We start from the raw sequence: 17770 nt of genomic DNA, 5'->3' as shown, positions 1-17770 counted from the left end.
CAGTAATGTGACATCACTGGGTGTCGTAAAAGGGGCTACGCATCGATAGTAGAAACATTGATCGGCAACCCTCTGATTGGTCGGCGAAAATGTCAAAGGAGCGCGCTCGGCTCGGTATTTTTCGGCAGCAGAGCAAGAACTCCTGAGTGAGGGATTTCAGGAGTTTCAGAGTTTAATCAGAACGCAAGGGAACACTGCAAAGGCTGCAAAAGCAAGGAGAGAGGGCTGGCAGAAAGTTGCTGACAAATTAAACTCGTAAGTAATTTAATAATAATAATAATAATAATATATTGGATTTATATAGCGCTTTTCAAGGCACCCAAAGCGCTTTACAATGCCACTATTCATTCACTCTCACATTCACACACTGGTGGAGGCAGCTACAGTTGTAGCCACAGCTGCCCTGGGGCAGACTGACAGAAGCGAGGCTGCCATATCGCGCCATCGGCCCCTCTGGCCAACACCAGTAGGCGGTAGGGTAGATTTATCATATCACACTATATTATCCAATATTATATTACATTATATTATATTGTTATATTATATCCTCTTTCACATTAGAGCCACAACAGGACCCACTAGAACATGGGAACAAGTAAAAGTGAAATATAAGAATATTCTACAGAATGGTAATATTTATCACTTATATTGCTTTTCGTCTCTTGGAAAGAGACCCTGAAATAATCTGTTTGTTTGTTTATAACAGCAACCAAGAAAAGGGCAGAGCAAAAAAAGACAGGTGGTGGTCCTGCACCCCCTCGTCAACAAGTTGGTTAAGTAAATAATATCCTCACGGGATATCCTCACGGGATATCGTTTTCTTCTGCTTGTTTTATTTTTTCTTTCTCAACAGGTGATCCAGGTGATTGATATATGCATTTTTTGTCTGCTTATTTAGTTGTTTTTTTTTTTTTTGCCCTTTATCCCCATCCCTCTTCTCCGCTGTTTCCCCCCCCCCTCTCCTCTTCCTTTCTCCCTTTTCTTTTCCTCATTCAAGTCTGTCCCGTATCTAGCAAGTGAAAATAAATAAATAAAATAAACAATAAAAGGTGAATCAAATAGACCATTACGGCAAGGCTGGGATGGTCAATTTGGTAAAGTAAATCCGTTGGGCATCTTTCTTCGCCTTTAGACAATGATTCTGATGGCAAAAGAGCCAAACGGGACAGGCAGAAGAAAGAAAAGAAAATGCTAACATTGGAAAAACAATGTTACATTCATAAATTCAATATTGATTTTAAGCAACCTCCAGTTGATGTAACTGAGTACTACTAATGTGAATTGTTATTTGACAGAATCGACATTTGTCCTTAGCCATCAGTTTCAGGTTTCCTTCAGTGTCGCCTACTCTGGCCCCAGAAAACAAACAACTAGGGTTGCTGGTATATCTTTGTATTTCTAAAATTTGCTCCACGGTCAGTGTGTCAGCCTGTTTTTTCTGTCAGGTGTCGCTGTGTGCAGGCAGGAATAGGACCCAAAGTGCAGGCTCACGGCAGTAGTGATGGGACGTTCTGTATCGAGGCTTCGGAGCGTGTGTGGAGTAATGGAGGGGGCGTTTCCGCGAAGCGCGTATCGAGGCTTGCTTCATTTATGGGAGGAGCTGAAAATGATGACGTCCGAAGCCTCGCTGCCCGGCTGTACCACGTGACTGGTTCATGAAGTGGTTCGAACTTTGCCGCGAGATATGACAGCAATATAAACCCCTCAGACTTCATTCAAAATGTGGGTGTTTGATGGAGAGTTGCGGTTAGTGAGAGTTTGGAGACAGTTTGGAGGTTTATGAGAGTGAGGAGAGAAAGTCAGGAGAGAATGGAGCCAGCTAAGAAGAGGAGGATGTCCTCCCCTGTGTGGGAACATTTTGATTTTATTCCTCCCAACAAGGTATGTAAATTTCTACAGAAGATGTATTTTCATGATACTGATGGTGCAATACAATTTATGTTGAGCTGTCTTGACTTTTGTACAAGGTGAAGTGTTTGCTATGTGCCAGGGAGCTGGGATATAACAGCAACACCTCATCCATGCTTAGGCACTACAGAGCTTTGCATGAGAATAAGGGGGACAGCGATCGTGGAGCAAGACCAGGTGAGCCATCAAATGCAATGATAATATAGGATGCAGTAATGTTACTAAATGATATAACAATATTATACAACTGTTATAAGTTACGTGTGTGATATTTATATCTGTGCTTTGTCTTTCCTCAGGAGAACAATCTCAAATAGATGAAGACCTGGTCAGCATGGTGATTGAGGACTCCCAGCCATTTAGCATTGTGGAGGACAAAGGATTCAAAAGATTTGTTAAATCATTAAATCCCAGCTATGTTCTCCCCACTAAAAAGGACGTAAAAGCAGTGAAAATTTAGTTTTTACAGAATAAAATGTGAACAGGCAGGACTGAGGCTCAAAGCCTCAGTGTGTAGCTGTCCATACCTCAACGTTACAAAAGCACAACCACTGTCCACACCCCAACCACACCTCACCTCACAGTAAATGATCATTTCCATTTTAAGCATTTCCAAATAATCATTTTCCATACTGCCACTATAAATATACACAGTATACTGCCATCACTACAATATACATGTTTTACACACTCCTTTTGTTGTTGACATTTACAGGCTGTGTGCAAAATGCCACACTCTTCAAATTCATGCCAGCTATTATTTTTTACGTCCAGTAGGTGTCCTGCTAGAGCAAATGAAGCTTCATGAAGCTTCGCGTTGGGGTGAACCAATTGGATGAAAAGTAGTGATGGGACGTTCTGTATCGAGGCTTCGGAGCGTGTGTCGAGTAATGGAGGGGGCGTTTCCGCGAAGCGCGTATCGAGGCTTGCTTCATTTATGGGAGGGGCTGAAAATGATGACGTCCGAAGCCTCGCTGCCCGGCTATACCACGTGACTGGTTCATGAAGTGGTTCGAACTTTGCCGCGAGATATGACAGCGATATAAACCCCTCAGACTTCATTCAAAATGTGGGTGTTTGATGGAGAGTTGCGGTTAGAGAGAGTTTGGAGACCGTTTGGAGGTTTATGAGAGTGAGGAGAGAAGGTCAGGAGAGAATGGAGCCAGCTAAGAAGAGGAGGATGTCCTCCCCTGTGTGGGAACATTTTGATTTTATTCCTCCCAACAAGGTATGTAAATTTCTACAGAAGATGTATTTTCATGATACTGATGGTGCAATACAATTTATGTTGAGCTGTCTTGACTTTTGTACAAGGTGAAGTGTTTGCTATGTGCCAGGGAGCTGGGATATAACAACAACATCCATGCTTAGGCACTACAGAGCTTTGCATGAGAATAAGAGGAACACCGATTGTGGAGCAAGACCAGGTGAGCCATCAAATGTCATGATAATATAGCATGCAGTAATGTTACTAAATGATATAACAATATTATACAACTGTTATAAGTTACGTGTGTGATATTTATATTTGTGCTTTGTCTTTATTGTCTTTCCTCAGGAGAACAATCTCCAATAGATGAAGACCTGGTTAGCATGGTGATTGAGGACTCCCAGCCATTTAGCATTGTGGAGGACAAAGGATTCAAAAGATTTGTTAAATCATTAAATCCTAGCTATGTTCTCCCCACTAAAAAGGTCATAAAAGCAGTGAAAATTTAGTTTTTACAGAATAAAATGTGAACAGGCAGGACTGAGGCTCAAAGCCTCAGTGTGTAGCTGTCCATACCTCAACGTTACAAAAGCACAACTACTGTCCACACCCCAACCACACCTCACCTCACAGGAAATGATCATTTCCCATACTGCCACTATAAATATACACAGTATACTGCCATCACTACAATATACATGTTTTACACACTCCTTTTGTTGTTGACATTTACAGGCTGTGTGCAAAATGCCACACTCTTCAAATTCATGCCAGCTATTATTTTTACGTCCAGTAGGTGTCCTGCTAGAGCAAATGAAGCTTCATGAAGCTTCGCGCTGGGGTGAAGCAATTGGATGAAAAGCTTCAGTGCTTCATGGGGCTTCATCTGCCCATCACTACACGGCAGGCAAAAGTGCATTTCAAAACTCAGCTTTTATTGCTGGATGGCAAAACGTAACAAAAAAATCCAAAATAAACTTACATGAGCAGGCAGACGGAACACACAGCATAAATGAGGGTAGATCACAACACGGACACAGAGAAACACAGGGCTTAAATACACAGAGGGAGCAATCAGGGAATGGGTAACAGGAGGGAAACACAGCTGGTGCAAATCAGGCCTAACGAGACAAGGGGAAACGAAACCAGATACATTAACATCAGACATTGACTTTCAAAATAAAACAGGAAACATAACACAAACTGAACTAAAGACACAGACTCACACGCAGGCACTGCAACAGAGGAAACAGAGATGTGGGACCAGGACAGACACAGACACTGACTGGACACGGGGATGTCGCAGACAGGGGAGACAGCAACTAAGGATTACACAGAGACAAACCATAAGATATAACTCTAACAAAGAAACCAAAGCATAGAAATGATAAATAATATATAAACTCAAAACCCTGGGTCAACGACCCAGGCATCCTAACATTTTCAGGTATTTGGGGCAATCTGAGATGAAATATCTTAAAAAAAACTTAAAGTCCAGTTGCAGACTACCATGACCTGGATGACTGAGAACCTGCATAGACTTAACATAAGAATGTTTGTCATTTTCTCTGTCATGTGCTTTGTCTTCCTTTCATTTTCTTTGGTTTGCATTCATTCGAAATTACATTTTGTTCATTTCATCCCAAACATTTACAAACTCTTTTAAACTGTTCACGTTCATTAAGTTTTTCTTGGTTTGGTTATTTTCACTACTGATAAGCAGAGATGGGCAGTAACTGTAATCTGATTACTTTTTTCAAGTAACGAGTAAAGTAAGGGATTACTATTGCAAAAACAGTAACTAGATTACTGTTACTTTCCCGTAGGAACGCTGTGTTACTGCGTTACTAAAACCGTGATTTTTTTTTTGCGAGAATGTATCATGACAGTGACGTAAGCGAGTGCGACGTTTGTGACAACAGCTGTGTGCAGATCAACAATGTTGTGATATTTTGATACCATGGTAGCATTTACAGGATATTGTTTTATTGTGATATTATACAGAAAAGAGTTACTCAATAAGGCCCATTTACTAGTTGTTTTTCTCTTTCTCTCTGACCCAAGAATTGATGTGTAAGAATCACAGGCTGGTACCCCAAGGTCGAAAATACCACAGAGACGAGACCACTTCCTTACTCCCATCCTCCCTTCCTTATCTTTTAGAAAAGAGCTTGTTAAAAAGCCAGGTGGTTTGTTTCAGAATTCACTAATGAAAGAACTCTGTATTCTATGTCTAGGAGTGTATTTTGCTGGGATGATCATAAATTGTAACTGAAGAGATAAACTACACAAAGGATACTTCTTTGCTCACAAGGCAGGAAGACGTTTCCTTATTTGGTCTGTACCGGTTTGAACTGAGAACCTGCTGACACACGAACCTTTTTTTCCTCTATATAAGCTGTTTTGTACTAAATAAACCTTTGAGTTGGTTTGGGAAGGCAACCTGAAGCAGTCTGTGTTTCCTTGTTCTCCCAAGCTACTCCCGGCGCTGTAACTAACCCAGCTGAACGGCATACTTGAGTGTTACTTTGAATAATTAGGAGTCTTATAAGGAAAGGACAAAACTCTGCTTATCGGTGCTCACGCCTTGGAGGGAAACCGGGACGGAGATTTTCTCTTCAAACAATGGATCATATATCGAGTACGGAGAGAGTATGAGCGTGCAGCGTTTAAAGCGTGGAAGTACTGACCTTACTTTGAGTTTGATTCCATAAAAAGTGACAAAAACATTAGTGTCCGTTGTGCGTGGGAAGAAAACTTCTTTTTACAGCGAAAAAAAACCCCTAAACTTCCGAGCAAGCACCGAGTAGCTACGACGTAATGGGAAACTCACAGAGAAACTCGCGGATTCTTCCACTGACCGCGGCACACCTGCACCAGGGTAAACCTCCGCCTACCCTACTCCTGCTTTACAGGTGAAAATAGAGTAAAAGGACCCCTAGTCTTTGACTTTATTTATTTTCTGCTGTGTTTTACTTGCATCTATTTGAAAGACTGAGTGTAAACACAAAAAAAAAATATTTTATGTGCTGGAATGTGCAGAAAATAGGTTTAAATGTTAAACAAATTTCTTCCAGTCAGAGAAACAAGTTTTAAAAAGGGACTTTTCCATTTGATTACATTTTGTATGATGGATTATGTAGAAAAAGTAGAATTGGGCTGAAAGATCTATCACTTTATCACCTCTTCAGGTTGTAAATCGTGTTTTTAAAAAGTAACTAAGTAACTAAGTAATTAATTACTTTTGAAAATAAGTAATCAGTAAAGTAACGGGATTACTTTTTTGGGGAGGTAATCAGTAATTAGTTACTGATTACTTTTTTCAAGTAACTTGACCAACACTGCTGATAAAAGCACTGGGCTATCCAAACCATTGAATTCATCATATGGCACTGTAATGCCAAAGTATCTGTGGGCGAGATGTGCAACCCCAACGAATGTGTGTAAATTTTAGAATGTACTTGGGTGCAGAAAAACTCTATATATAACTGTGCCATAGCCTTCAATAGTTTGGGCCTTGGTGACTGCTAAAAGCATACAGATACAAGTATTCAAGTATTCAATTAGAATAATCAGTGGCAAGTCACTAAATAGACAATAGCACTGTTACAGAATAGCACTACCCCCTCGGTGGACTGGTGCTGAAAACACCTGTGATATGATTGAGCTTCACATAATTTATTAATATTTACTAAGGTGTTAGTAAAACATTATCTCAAATGAATTCCAACATGTTTCATGTGTTTAATTACATGAAACATGTTCTTATGATTTTAAACTAAATTCTGTTCTCATAATAGTAGTTCCCACAGCCTTAGCTGGGAATTTTATTACTATGACATCAACAACTCTGCTGACTAATACATATTTGAAGCTATATGGAGGTAAGCTTGTAGCATTAATTATGATGTAAAATAATCTCCCTAACTGGATGAATGTGTGCTGCCAGGACAGCTCACCTGTTAATCAGCACGTGCCAAGTCACGTGTTGCTGCACATGTTACATCAAGGTTTTGTTTGTAATTAAAGGTGACACTGAGACGGTCAGATTGGAAAGGAGGTTTGCACACCAGTGTGTATGCCAAGTGCTGCGTGCGTCACTAAACATGACACTGTTGGACAATGAAGGGAAGAGAACCAGAGGAGGAAACTGAACCTGTGATTAGCAGGAAGGACAGGAAAGTGACTGATAGCACCCAGTAACTAACTTTTAACTGAACTAGTGTAGGTTTTTCCATTTTCCTTGGAATACCTTTTTAGTTTTGTGCGCAAAGTCTTTGGGCCAAACATGAGCTGCATTCCTGCCTCACATAGGTAAGTTACAAGATTTAAATACTCTTACCTTCCACCTACCCACTTTCTAAAGGTTTGAGGATATGAATTGTGTGTTATGGTCTTTACCTTAATGATAATAGAAAATGCCTTGTGGTGACTGCAGTCTGAACTGGCAACAAATGAAGTAATTAATTATTTAATAAATTTGTGGAATAGAGCTGTGTTGAACTACACAGTGACTATACTAAATATTGCTGACCAGTATTTCAAAAGACCTAAATGAATGGCAATGCATATACAGAAACCTATTGTATGTTTATTTATATGTAATATGCCATAAAAGTCTTTATGAGTAGGTCTGGTCTTCCTGTTACAAATATATTAATTACAGCACATATATTTGAAAACTAGTAGTAGTGAAAACAAATGTTCTTGTACCCTTCCCCCCTCCATGGGGTTGAGGCATTAATCAAGCTTGTACTTAGTAATTAGCTGCAGATTAACTCAGCAGGAGAAGCTGTCTCCCTCCGTATACCTACAGTATACCATATAACACTTGACATTTTTCTCTACTGCAAAAACCCTGTAAATCATTCCTCAGTCCACTGCTTCCTGTAAACTTGAACTAAGCTGGACATTCCTAGAACCCTGTTGGAAATCTCTAGACTTTGAGAGTGTGAGGTCTCTGATAGTTAACATGCAGATTTCATCCTTACGCATTTCAGTCCAGTCTACTAATGCCCATCAGCACCTTGTATAAACACTACAGTTTCATAAATGTGTCATGTATATCTTATCTTTGATTTTTATACCTTGAGTTAGATATTCTTTCAAATCCAATTTAGAAATTTTGAACCCTATGTCGCCAAAGTGTTTCAAAAATATTTGTGACAGGATTAAAGAAATGATGGAATGTCTCACATCCAATGAGGCTACGCATGTAGGAATAAAAACCATATCTCAGAGAGGCACACTCTGGAAAGTAATTCATTTCCATTCAGTTTTATTTATAGAGTGCTAAATCACAGAAAAAGTTGCCTCAAGGTGCTTTATACTGTAAGGTAAAGACCCTACAATACTATGAAGAAAACCCCAACGACTCCCTGCTTGGTCCGCCTTTGGGCAAGGACTTGGCAACAGTGCGAAGGAAAAGCCATTTAACAGCAAGAAGTCCAGGCTCAGGAAGAGGCAGTCATCTGCCTCAAGCAGTTGGGGGTGAGGGGAGGAAGACAGGAAAACAGACACATTATGGAAGAGAACCAGAGATTATTAATAACTAATGATTAAATGCAGTGTGATGTATAAACACAAAGAGTAAACAGATGTGAGCAAAGAAGGAACACTCCAGCAGCCTAGGTTTTCTCTAACTGAGGGATCAGGGTAACCCGATCAAGCCCTATCCACGAAGAGTGTTTCACCACTGCGGAGGCTGTGTCCTGCGCAAAATGTGAGGATGGCATTCAGATGACCAACACCAAATCTTTATCAAGTGAACGGGAACTGAGGAGATTACTAGAAGCCAAATACAGAGTGTGTTGCTAAAAGAAGTAAAACAATGGCAATCACACCCCTGGCTTACATCTTGTGTGTGTGTACGTGTGTGTGTGTGTGTGTGTGTGTGTGTGTACGTGTGTGTGTGTGTGTGTAGTATGAACACCATTCTCACTCAAGTTGAATCTCAGATGGAGGAGTGTCCAGTTCAGAGGAGAGGAAGCAAAGCCTATCAGGTAGGTTTTTTATTCAGTTCAGTTTTATTTTTATAGTGCCAGTTCACAAAAACAGTTACCTTAACCTCCTAGGACTTGGCGTCTACATATGTGGACATCACATTTTAGGTTATTTAGACCAAAATACTCAATTTTGCTCTACATGGGCCTGATATCCACTTATGAGGACAATATACTGCTACTGTTCTATCAAAATTTTAAACGAATATCCTCATATGTGGCTCTCAATTTTCTTAAAAGCAAAGATGAGTAAAAATAAAATCTGGTAATTCTTTGTTTTTACATTCATCGGGCCCCAATAAGCCCAAATATCAAAGAGAAATTAAAAATGCATGCTGTCTATGGGTAACCCTGTTAAGAGATCTAAGGTTTTTACTCACTTGAAACGTCTAAATTCTGACATAGCATTTTTACAGGAGACTCATCTTCGCATTAAGGATCATTATAGGTTATATTGCCCTTGGGTAGGTCAGGTCTTTCACTCAAATTTTAATTCGAAAGCTAGAGGAGTGGCCATTCTCATTAATAAGAAAGTTCAATTCTCTTCGACCGATGTTATTGCTGATGGGAATGGTAGATACATCATTGTTGCTGGTACCCTAATGCAGAAAAAGGTTTTGTTGGTAAATGTATATGCCCCGAATTTTGATGATGCTGAATTCGCTAATAGATTGCTGAGTAACATCCCCTTTCTGAATACACATTTGCTGATCCTTGGTGGTGATCTGAATTGTGTTTTTGATCCAATTTTGGATCGATCTAGTCCTCGTAATTTGACTCCATCATCTATGTCTAAAACATTCTCAGATTTTATGAAACAGAATGATCTTGTTGATCCATGGAGATTTCGCAACCCTTCAATCAAAAAATTTTCGTTTTTTATTTTTTCATTGACAGAACTCTTAATTCATGTGTTAATTCTTCCGACTATTCTGGTATTGTAATATCTGATCATTCTCCTCTGCTATTGGATGTTCAGCTTTCTAACCAAAAACGTAGTCCTCCACTTTGGAGATTTAACTCTCTCCTTCTGGCGGATAAAGAATTTTGTGAATTTATTTCAGGCTCTATTGAGGAGTTCTTGTCCTTCAATCAGGATGATTCTGTTTCATATTCTCTGCTATGGGAGACTCTTAAATGCTACCTGAGAGGTCAAATTATTTCTTACTCTGTCCGTGCTAATAAAAAGATTAATGCCAGGCTTAAAGAACTTATAGCTGCAATTAGTAACCTTGATCAATGTTATACACTGAACCCTTCTCCAGAATTACTGAAGCAGCGCCTTGATTTGCAAGCAGAATTTGATCTTATGTCAACCAAAGAGGCTGAGCACTTATTACTACGCAGTCGTGGCTCATATTACGAATATGGTGACAAGGCTAGTCGCTTGTTGGCACATCAGTTACGACGTCAGGCCTCCTCGCGTGTGATACCCAGTATTAAACACTCTTATGACAATATTACTACAGATCCCTTGGAAATTAATTCTACCTTTAAAACATTTTACTCTTTGTTGTACAGGTCCGAATTTCCCACGGATAAAGCTAAAATGAATGCATTTCTTCATAATCTTTCAAACCCTGTTATTGGTGCTAATGATGCGGGGCAATTGGACTCCCCATTATCTGTTGAAGAAGTATTAAAAGCTATTACAGTTATGCAGTCTAATAAAGCCCCGGGCCCGGATGGGTTTCCAATTGAATTTTATAAAACATTTATTGGTAAATTGGCACCATTGCTTTTGTCTGTGTTTAACGAATCCTTGGAAACGGGTTCATTACCGCCTACTTTCACACAAGCAACCATAGCGCTCCTTCTCAAAAATGACAAGGACCCAACCTCCTGTGGTTCCTACAGGCCATTATCTCTGCTTAATGCCGATGCAAAGGTATTGGCTAAAGTAATTGCATCTCGCCTTGAGGATGTGCTTCCTCGAATTATATCTGAAGAGCAGAATGGCTTTATAAAGGGACGGCAATTGTTTTTTAATACCCGTACACTCTTTAATGTTATTTACTCAAAGCGTCTATCTGAACTTCCTGAACTTGTGATTTCTTTAGATGCTGAAAAGGCTTTCGATAGGGTGGAGTGGGAGTACTTGTTTGCAGTTTTAGAGAAATTTGGTTTTGGCGATAAATTTATTTCCTGGATTGGGCTTCTTTATTCATCCCCTAAAGCCAGTGCTCATACTAATGATGTTTACTCTGATTATTTTGCGCTGGGTCGTGGTTGACGTCAAGGTTGCCCTTTGTCTGCCTTACTCTTTGCCATTGCCATCGAGCCTCTGTCTATTACATTGAGATCTTCTTCTGTATTCAGGGGAATCATCCGTAATGGAATTACACATAAAGTATCATTGTATGCGGATGACTTGTTATTATATATGACTGACCCTGCATGCTCCATCCCTGCTGTTTTAAGTATTCTGGAGAACTTCAGTTCGTTTTCAGGTTATAAATTAAATTTGGGGAAAAGTGAGTGTTTTCCTGTTAATACGGCAGCACGACAACTTCAACAGTCCGATCTACCCTTTCGTCTCAGTCCATCTGGGTTTAAGTACTTAGGGATTAACGTGATTCGCTCTCTAGCTGGCCTTAAATCAGAAAATTTGTCTCCTCTTATATCAAGGATCGCATCTGATATTCAAAGATGGGGTAATCTCCCCCTTTCTTTAATCGGTAAGATTAATGTTGTTAAAATGAACATCTTACCAAAATTTTTATTTTTATTTCAGTCAATTCCCTTATTTTTGCCGAAAATTTTTTTTGTTTCACTGGACAAGATTATTGGTTCTTTCATTTGGGGAGGGAAGCCACCTAGGGTCTCTAAAACTTTGCTGCAGCGATGCAGATTTAGTGGAGGACTTGCATTACCTAATTTTTTAGTCTACTACTGGGGCGCTCACATCCATAAACTTTGCTACTGGCTAAAATCTTCTGGTTCCTCGTGGTGTAAATTGGAGCTATCATCATGTAAGGGCTCTTCTTTACCGGCTTTGCTCTATTCCTCTTTACCCGTGAGACCCTCTCTGTACACTGATAATCAGGTGGTTCTTAACACAGTCAAAATCTGGTTTCAGTTTAGACGTCACTTTAATTTTGTAATGCCGTCTTCCTCGGGTCCTCTAAGCGACAACCATTTGTTTCCCCCTTCACTTTTGGACTCGACATTTTCAGTGTGGTGTGACAAGGGTATAAAACAGTTCAAACATTTATATGTGGATGGTGTTTTCGATAGTTTTCCCAACTTGTCTTCTCGTTATAATCTCCCTATGACCCATTTGTTTCGCTATTTTCAAATTCGAAATTTTGTTGCCAAGTGTTTTCCAAATTTCCCCTCTTTGCCTCCAGAACAGCAGTGGGAAACTACGTTATCATTTATTCCTCATCACAGAGGAACCATTTTGAAACTCTATGATGCTATCCTGTCTTTTAGTAACCACTCTAATGTTAAGCTTAAGTGTACATGGGAAGGAGAACTGGGAATTCGAATACATGAGGAGTCTTGGGAACAGGCTATAGCGAGGGTACGATCTTCCACCTCCTGTGCTCGTCTTGGACTTATTCAATTTAAGGTCATACACAGGGTGCATTTCTCTAAGTCTAGACTTTCTGAATTGTATCCAGAAGTGGAAAATAAATGTGATAAATGCCACGGTTCTCCTTGTCACCTTAGCCACATGTTTTTTCTGTGTCCTGAGCTGGAAGGTTTCTGGACAGGGTATTTTGCTATTATGTCAACTGTTCTTGGGGTAACTCTTCATCCTTGTCCTCTGATTGCTGTATTTGGGATTCCTGTTCGTTGTGTTTTTTTTTCATATATATATATTTATGTATATTTACTTAGGAAAATGAAGAAAGGTTGATTGTATTTTGGTAACTGCAAGTGCTGTTGTTTTCTTTTTTCAATAAAAATATTTTCCAAAAAAAAATGCATGCTGTGGAAGAGTTCGGGTCTTAGGAGGTTAAGGCACATTAACATTCAACACAAGCACAAGCAGAGAAAATCCCAACAATCATATGAACCGCTGTAAACAAGCACTTTGGCAACAGTGGGAAGGAAAAACTCCCTCGTAACAAGAAGAAACCTCCTGCACAACCAGGCTCAGGGAGGGGCGGCTAACTGCCTCAACTGGCTGGGAGTGAGGGGAGGAAGATGGGACAAAGGACACCCTGTTGAAAAGAGCAGATTAATAATAATTAATGGTTAAATGCAGAGTGGTGTATAAACACATGAGTGGAGAAGAAACAGCAGCTTATTGCAGGACTCAGGACTCACCTGATCCAGCCCTAACTATATACTTTGCCAAAGAGGAACATTTTAGGCTGGATCTAATGACAGTTTTTACAGTTAACACCACCACATGAGATGTAATTAAAGCCCAGACTTTCATTTTAATTCAGTGGGTTTAACAAAAGTAAACCATTTAACAGTTACAGCCATTTATGTCACTGTGCCTGATGAAACACATGTTGAGCAGTCGCTCACTGATATTGCTATCACATGTAATGAAACCTTCTTCAAAGTCATTTAGGTCTGTTTCTCTCTTTATTTTGTTTCAAAATTTCAACTTTTCAGAATATCAGCCGTGTAATTGATGCTGCAGAGCTTGTCTGAGTAGCATCTTCACTGTGGTTTTCATTTCATTCCTTTTTATAATAATAATAATAATAATAATTCTGTTAATTTGTAACCAGTTGGCATTTATTTCAGTACCTGAAAAAACTAAGGAGGCTGAGAACATCATCTACTGAAATAAGATTGTATTATTTATGAGCACATGACTTTCAGTCCTTACAGTTACTTATTTTCAATTTACATTTTTTAAGAGCATTGTGAATTTGTTCCCTGACCAGATCTTCCCTGAAGCCAACATGAATGAAGAGTCAGATTATCCCGAAGACTTTGTTTATAGGAGGGAGCGTCTTCCCTCTATTGTTGTGGAGCCCACAGACCACAGTGAACAGGAGAGTGGGGAGCTGCGCTGGCCTTTGGGATGTCCAGTGGGTAGCAATGTGGAGGAAGAACTTGATGACAACAGAAGTGCTGATCACATGACAGAGAGCTCTGTGGATGGACAGCAGCAGGAGGACAAGGAAGAAAGGTAAAGAGCAGATAATTATAATTTCCAGCACTGAGTCTGGGTCCTGGGAACAGCCATGGAAGCAGAGGAATCTGCTCCCTGAGAAATCAAGGCACTTCATACAACTTGCCTCTTTAACCCAAGCACTTTTTTCACAAGTGCTTACTATCTAGCATTTATCCTCTATTGCAGTGGTTCCCAAACGGTTTTTGCTAGGCCCCTCTTTGTTTTACAAGAAAATCCCACTGCAGTTTATTTCACACCTTTTGTAAACAATGAAACTAATAAAAGTAAACTGCAACAAATTACAGGTTGGAGTAAAATAAACTACTACCTCTTTTAAATAACAGAAAAACAAACCATCTTTATGGTGTCATTATTTTGCATGTGGTTGTTTTTTTTTTTTTTACCGTGTACTAACATTCAACACTGCTATCAATTGATGCAATAGATATTTTTCAAAAAATGCCTCTCTGTGCAAAACAACTGTTGGAATCTGTTGGTCCATGATGTGGACAGCCCAGCGTGTGCTCCCGACGCAGGGGAAACAAATTCTGCCAGGGATACCTACCGTGGCACCAACGTTGTGCAGGTGAAGCCAAAAGCAAGATATCCTTCATCATATTTTCCAGTCTTTGGCTTGGAAAGAAGTTGGTTTGGAAGTGTATTTGGCGATGCTTCATCTTCCGCTTTGCCCCGTCTCTTATGGAAGCAATGCCCAAGCATTCTTTTTTTTGTTCATACCACGCCGCCCTTGCAATGGCTGTGCTCCCAGACTTTGGGAACCACTGCTCTAATGGATGCACTGTAGAGCAGCTTGGGGTTAGTATCTTGTCCAAGGATATTTGACATGCAGATTGGGGCAGCCAGGAATCAAACCACCAGCATTCTAACTAGTAGATGACTGCCTCTAACTCCTGACGTAAAGCCACCCCAAACAACAACCACTCTCTGAAAAAGGGAGGTGCTCTCACTTGGTGTTGGCTCTCTCTGTGCTGCAGCATTTTGGATACAACTACAGGCTTTTCACAGTTTTTACGACAACCTGATAATAATGTATGTTGTTGTTGTTCTTTCCTTTTTAATCACTGAGATAGAATTTAAGAGATAATGCGCAAATGGAAGAAAGCAAATATTTGTTTAATATGCATATTTAGGGACATTTATTAGTCAAGAACAACTTTCCTCACAGTCTGGTTAGACACCCTGTTTATAAGATTTTTAAGGTGAACTACAATCATTTTAGTTTTATCTCACTTTAGAAGCAGAAAGTTAGCGGCCATACAGGTCTTTATGTCTTTAAGACATTCCTGCAGTTTAACTCATTGGTGTGTGTTATCTGGCTTCATGGACAGATAGAGCTGGGTGTCATCTGCATAGCAGTGTAAATGTATGCTATGTCTTCTAATGATACTGCCTAAGGGAAGCATGTATAATGTAAACAGAATTGGTCCTAGCACTGAACCCTGTGGAACTCCATAATTAACCTCAGTGTGTGAAGAGGACTCTCCATTTACATGCACAAACTGGAGTCTATTAGATAGATATGATACAAACCACTGCAGTGCAGTACCTGTAATACCTACAGCATGTTCTAATCGCTCTAATAGGATATTATGGTCGACAGTATCGAACGCTGCACTGAGGTCTAGCAGGACAAGCACAGAGATGAGTCCACTGTCAGAGGCCATAAGAAGATCATTTGTAACCTTCACTAAAGCTGTTTCTGTGCTGTGCTGAGCTCTGAAACCTGACTGAAACTCTTCAAATAAACCTCTGCAGATGATCTGTTAGCTGTTTGACAACTACTCTTTCAAGGATTTTTGATATGAAAGGAAGGTTGGAGATTGGCCTATAATTAGCTAAGACTGCTGGGTCTAGAGATGCTTTTTGAGTAAAGGTTTAACTACAGCCAGCTTGAAGGCCTGTGGTACATAGCCAATTATTAGAGATAGGTTGATCAGATTTAATATTGAAGCATTAACTAATGGCAGGACTTCTTTGAGCAGTTTTGTAGGAATGGGGTCTAAAAGACACGTTGATGGTTTGGAGGAAGTAATTATTGAAGTTAACCCAGAAAGATCAATTGGAGAAAAAGAGTCTAAATAAATGTAACTAGTGTTAGCTGTAAATAGCTATAGGTCTGTGGGATGGTTATGAATATTTTTCTCTGATGGTTAAAATTGTATTTGTGAAGAAATTAATGAAATCATTACTAATTAAGGTTAAATGAATAAATGATGAATTGTAAAATTTCCTAGGTTTACGGAGAGCTGCTTTAAAAAACAAAACAAAAAAACAAAACAAAAAAAAAACCAACAACAGAGCAATAAACTAATTTCCAAGGCTATGAATGAATGTGAAGATTTTTAGTTCCTGTATCAAGTCAGTTAACCATTACCAATTTTTATTTCGTAGCTCAGTTGCCAGGAAGTCTTCTATTGGCCCATCCCAGACTCAACTGTCTCTCATCCGGCTAACTCCGCCCACCTCCCCCACCACCCCTGATGCTGCCCCACCCTGCCTGAGGAACTGAAGCAGTACAAGCATTAAAATATACTGTGTGTAATGTTTTTCATGGATATTCATTATTAAAGTATATGCTGTTACAGCGAGTCCTTTACTACTAAAAAATAAAATAATTTGCATTGCCAGGTCATTATGGATGATTACGGTATAATAATAATAATGGGGGTTTTTTTGGTTTATGTTTTTACATGTATCCATAAGCTCGACATTTATGGCAGGAAGTGCGCTGACTAAATCCTGTGCTGACAAATGATGGTAATCATAAAGTCAAGTCCACCTTTTAAATTCACAAATTTAAATTGAAGGTTTATGACAAATTATTTTAAGACTTTCAGATGCTAAACATTTACCTAAAAGATACAGAGATATTTTCCCTTTAACTTTTCTGGCTGTGTGCAATGACAGTTTAACAAGTCAAGTTCATATCCACTAGTCTCATCCTAGAGTTTTAACTTTTACCCCCTCGCTTCAGAGCCTAGCAGGTTACTGCACTTGCCATGTTATTATAGTAGCTGTCCTCTAGAGGGAAGCACAGGAACACACATAACTGGTATCTTTTCATGGGACAGCACTGAAGATATGACTTTGATGCGATGTAAAGTAGTCGGTGTACAGCTTGTATAGCAGTGTCTTGATGCATGCTCAGTCATTCAGGTAAGTAAATCCCAAAAAGTTGATTCTGTTCATCTGCAGGTTTCCAACCTTATAAACAGGACATTTGCACAATGACTGAAACCAGCACCACTGAATGAACAATGGGCTGGGAGGTCAGTTTATGATCATTAATATGCAAACTGTCATGACCATTGATCAACAACCACTGATCAAAGCCCACTGACTTAATTTAATTATTTAATCTTGTAGTAAATTAAGTTATGAAATTGTGTTTAATATTTTTATATATACTCTGTTACCTTAGTGCAATCAAAAAGATCGACCCTCTGTGAAAGGGTCCTCTCTCTCTCTCTCTCTGGTTGTGTTACAATAGCAAGCAAACTGTACTGCTGAGGGGCTTTATTGAATGGACCCCAGCTCCTG

At 39.5% G+C, this 17770-nt stretch overlaps 1 protein-coding gene across 1 annotated transcript; it reads left to right on the top strand.

Moving 5' to 3' along the window:
* Positions 1-7154: 7154 nt before the first annotated feature.
* On the top strand, positions 7155-16822 carry LOC309715592 (uncharacterized protein). The gene is made up of 4 exons (XM_082548846.1): positions 7155-7432; positions 9042-9120; positions 13977-14224; positions 16622-16822. The coding sequence occupies exons 1-4, from the start codon at positions 7407-7409 to the stop codon at positions 16737-16739; spliced, it is 471 nt and encodes a 156-aa protein (XP_082404972.1). The 5' UTR covers positions 7155-7406; the 3' UTR covers positions 16740-16822.
* Positions 16823-17770: the final 948 nt, after the last annotated feature.

Source organism: Aulonocara stuartgranti, assembly GCF_965226115.1.
Source record: "Aulonocara stuartgranti genome assembly, chromosome: 10".
NCBI lineage: Eukaryota > Metazoa > Chordata > Actinopteri > Cichliformes > Cichlidae > Aulonocara > Aulonocara stuartgranti.
The sequence above is the reverse complement of the archived record's forward strand: the minus strand, read 5'-3'. Positions and strand labels throughout refer to the sequence as shown.

Coding starts and splice junctions, on each gene's coding strand:
- LOC309715592 (XM_082548846.1), top strand. CDS start 7,407: ATGAGCTGCATTCCTGCCTCACATAG. Junction 7,433..9,041: donor TGCATTCCTGCCTCACATAG/GTAAGTTACAAG, acceptor GTGTGTGTGTAG/TATGAACACCATTCTCACTC. Junction 14,225..16,621: donor CAGGAGGACAAGGAAGAAAG/GTAAAGAGCAGA, acceptor TTTATTTCGTAG/CTCAGTTGCCAGGAAGTCTT.